Genomic DNA, 1,560 nt, shown 5'->3' with positions numbered 1-1,560 from the left:
TGATCAAATCTCACATGGCTTCTCAACACAGTCAGATTGTGTGTAAAACCACTTTTCTCTGCCATAATTTCATCAAAGACCTTTTCATCTCACTATTTCGCAAGCTGTAGATCAGTGGATTCAGCAGAGGTGTAAGCAATGTGTAAGCTAATGACATTAGTTTCTTGGTTTCGGGTGAATAACCAGATTTGGGTTGCAAATAAGTCATATTGGCTGTGCCATAGAAGAGGGTCACAGAGGTGAGATGAGAGGCACAAGTGGAAAAGGCCTTTTTTCTCCCAGTCATTGATGGCATCTTCAGGATGGCAAAAAGGACTCGAATGTAAGACAAGAGTATCAGCAAGAAAGGAACCATAACAATCAAAATGGTACCTGCAAAGGCATAGATTTCAAATAAGAAGGTGTCTGCACATGCAAGTTCTAGCACTGGGGGAGTCTCACAGAAGAGATGATTAATTTCATTGGGACCACAGAAGGGAAAACTAAATACCCAGGTGGTCTGCACAGTAGCCACCATGATCCCTGAGACCCACGAGAACATTACTAATTTCATAAGAACTCTTTTGTTCATCATCATTGGGTAGTTCAAAGGATGGCAAATTGCAGCAAATCGGTCATAAGCCATTGCCCCCAAGAGAAAACATTCAGTCCCACCAAAAAAAAGAATGAAATACATCTGTGCAAAGCAGTCCACAAAAGAAATCGTAGTTTTCTCAGTAGAGAGGACCACCAGCATTTCAGGCATGATGACTGTACTGAAACTCACTTCCACCACAGACAAGTTCAGGAGGAACAGGTACATGGGAACATGGAGTCTCTGGTCCAGGGAAATGGCTACTATAATGATGGCATTTCCCATCAAGATAGCCAGATAAGTAACCAGGAAACTCCCAAAGAACTGCTCCTGGAGTTCAGGAAAGTTAGAAAAGCCCAAGAGGATGAATTCAACCAAGGAGCTTTGATTTTGTCTTCTCATTTCAAATGCTGTATTGTTTTTATGAACTTAGTGCATGCAGCATGAAGTCACAGTCCAAAAACTGTGAGTTAGATTCTGGCTTCTGACCCCAGAAGATGTGATGACAACCTCATTCTGACAGAACTTTGGGTTGAGGAATGGTCAATAACTTGTGTGAGGAATGGTCAATAACTTGTGTGAATAAGTTCTTTAAATAAATAAGTCAAGAATTTTGTTTCAGAAATCTTGTTTTAAAAGTACAAAATAACAGTAGGTGTTGTCTCGCAACTTGTTTTCTATGCAGGTTGAAAATTAAACCCTATTCCTAAAATAAATAGAAACATTATATTATTTAAAAGTTAATGTCCATTACACTGACATATGCATTTCTGTGTTTATTTCAATTTATGTTATAAATGAATTTTAAAATAAGGTTTAAAGTTAGACAAATATTTAAAAATACAGAAAATTTTTTAATAATTCAAAATTAAAGTGAATTTTAATGAATATTTATTATAAATATCAAAGTTCAAAATACATTTATATTGCTTTGTTAAAGATAAAAAATAAAAATAATATATATAAATAGATACAGAAACATTCAA

General features: G+C 36.0%; 1 protein-coding gene across 1 annotated transcript; it reads right to left on the bottom strand.

Moving 5' to 3' along the window:
* LOC103264937 (olfactory receptor 10A3) lies at positions 1-1,037 on the bottom strand. Its single transcript, XM_008062634.1, has one exon. It carries the CDS (start codon positions 974-976, stop codon positions 32-34), a length of 945 nt encoding a protein of 314 aa, XP_008060825.1. The 5' UTR covers positions 977-1,037; the 3' UTR covers positions 1-31.
* Positions 1,038-1,560: the final 523 nt, after the last annotated feature.

This window comes from Carlito syrichta, unplaced genomic scaffold (assembly GCF_000164805.1).
Source record: "Carlito syrichta isolate Samal-C Ts95f unplaced genomic scaffold, Tarsius_syrichta-2.0.1 Scaffold305775, whole genome shotgun sequence".
Classification (NCBI taxonomy): domain Eukaryota; kingdom Metazoa; phylum Chordata; class Mammalia; order Primates; family Tarsiidae; genus Carlito; species Carlito syrichta.
The sequence above is the reverse complement of the archived record's forward strand: the minus strand, read 5'-3'. Positions and strand labels throughout refer to the sequence as shown.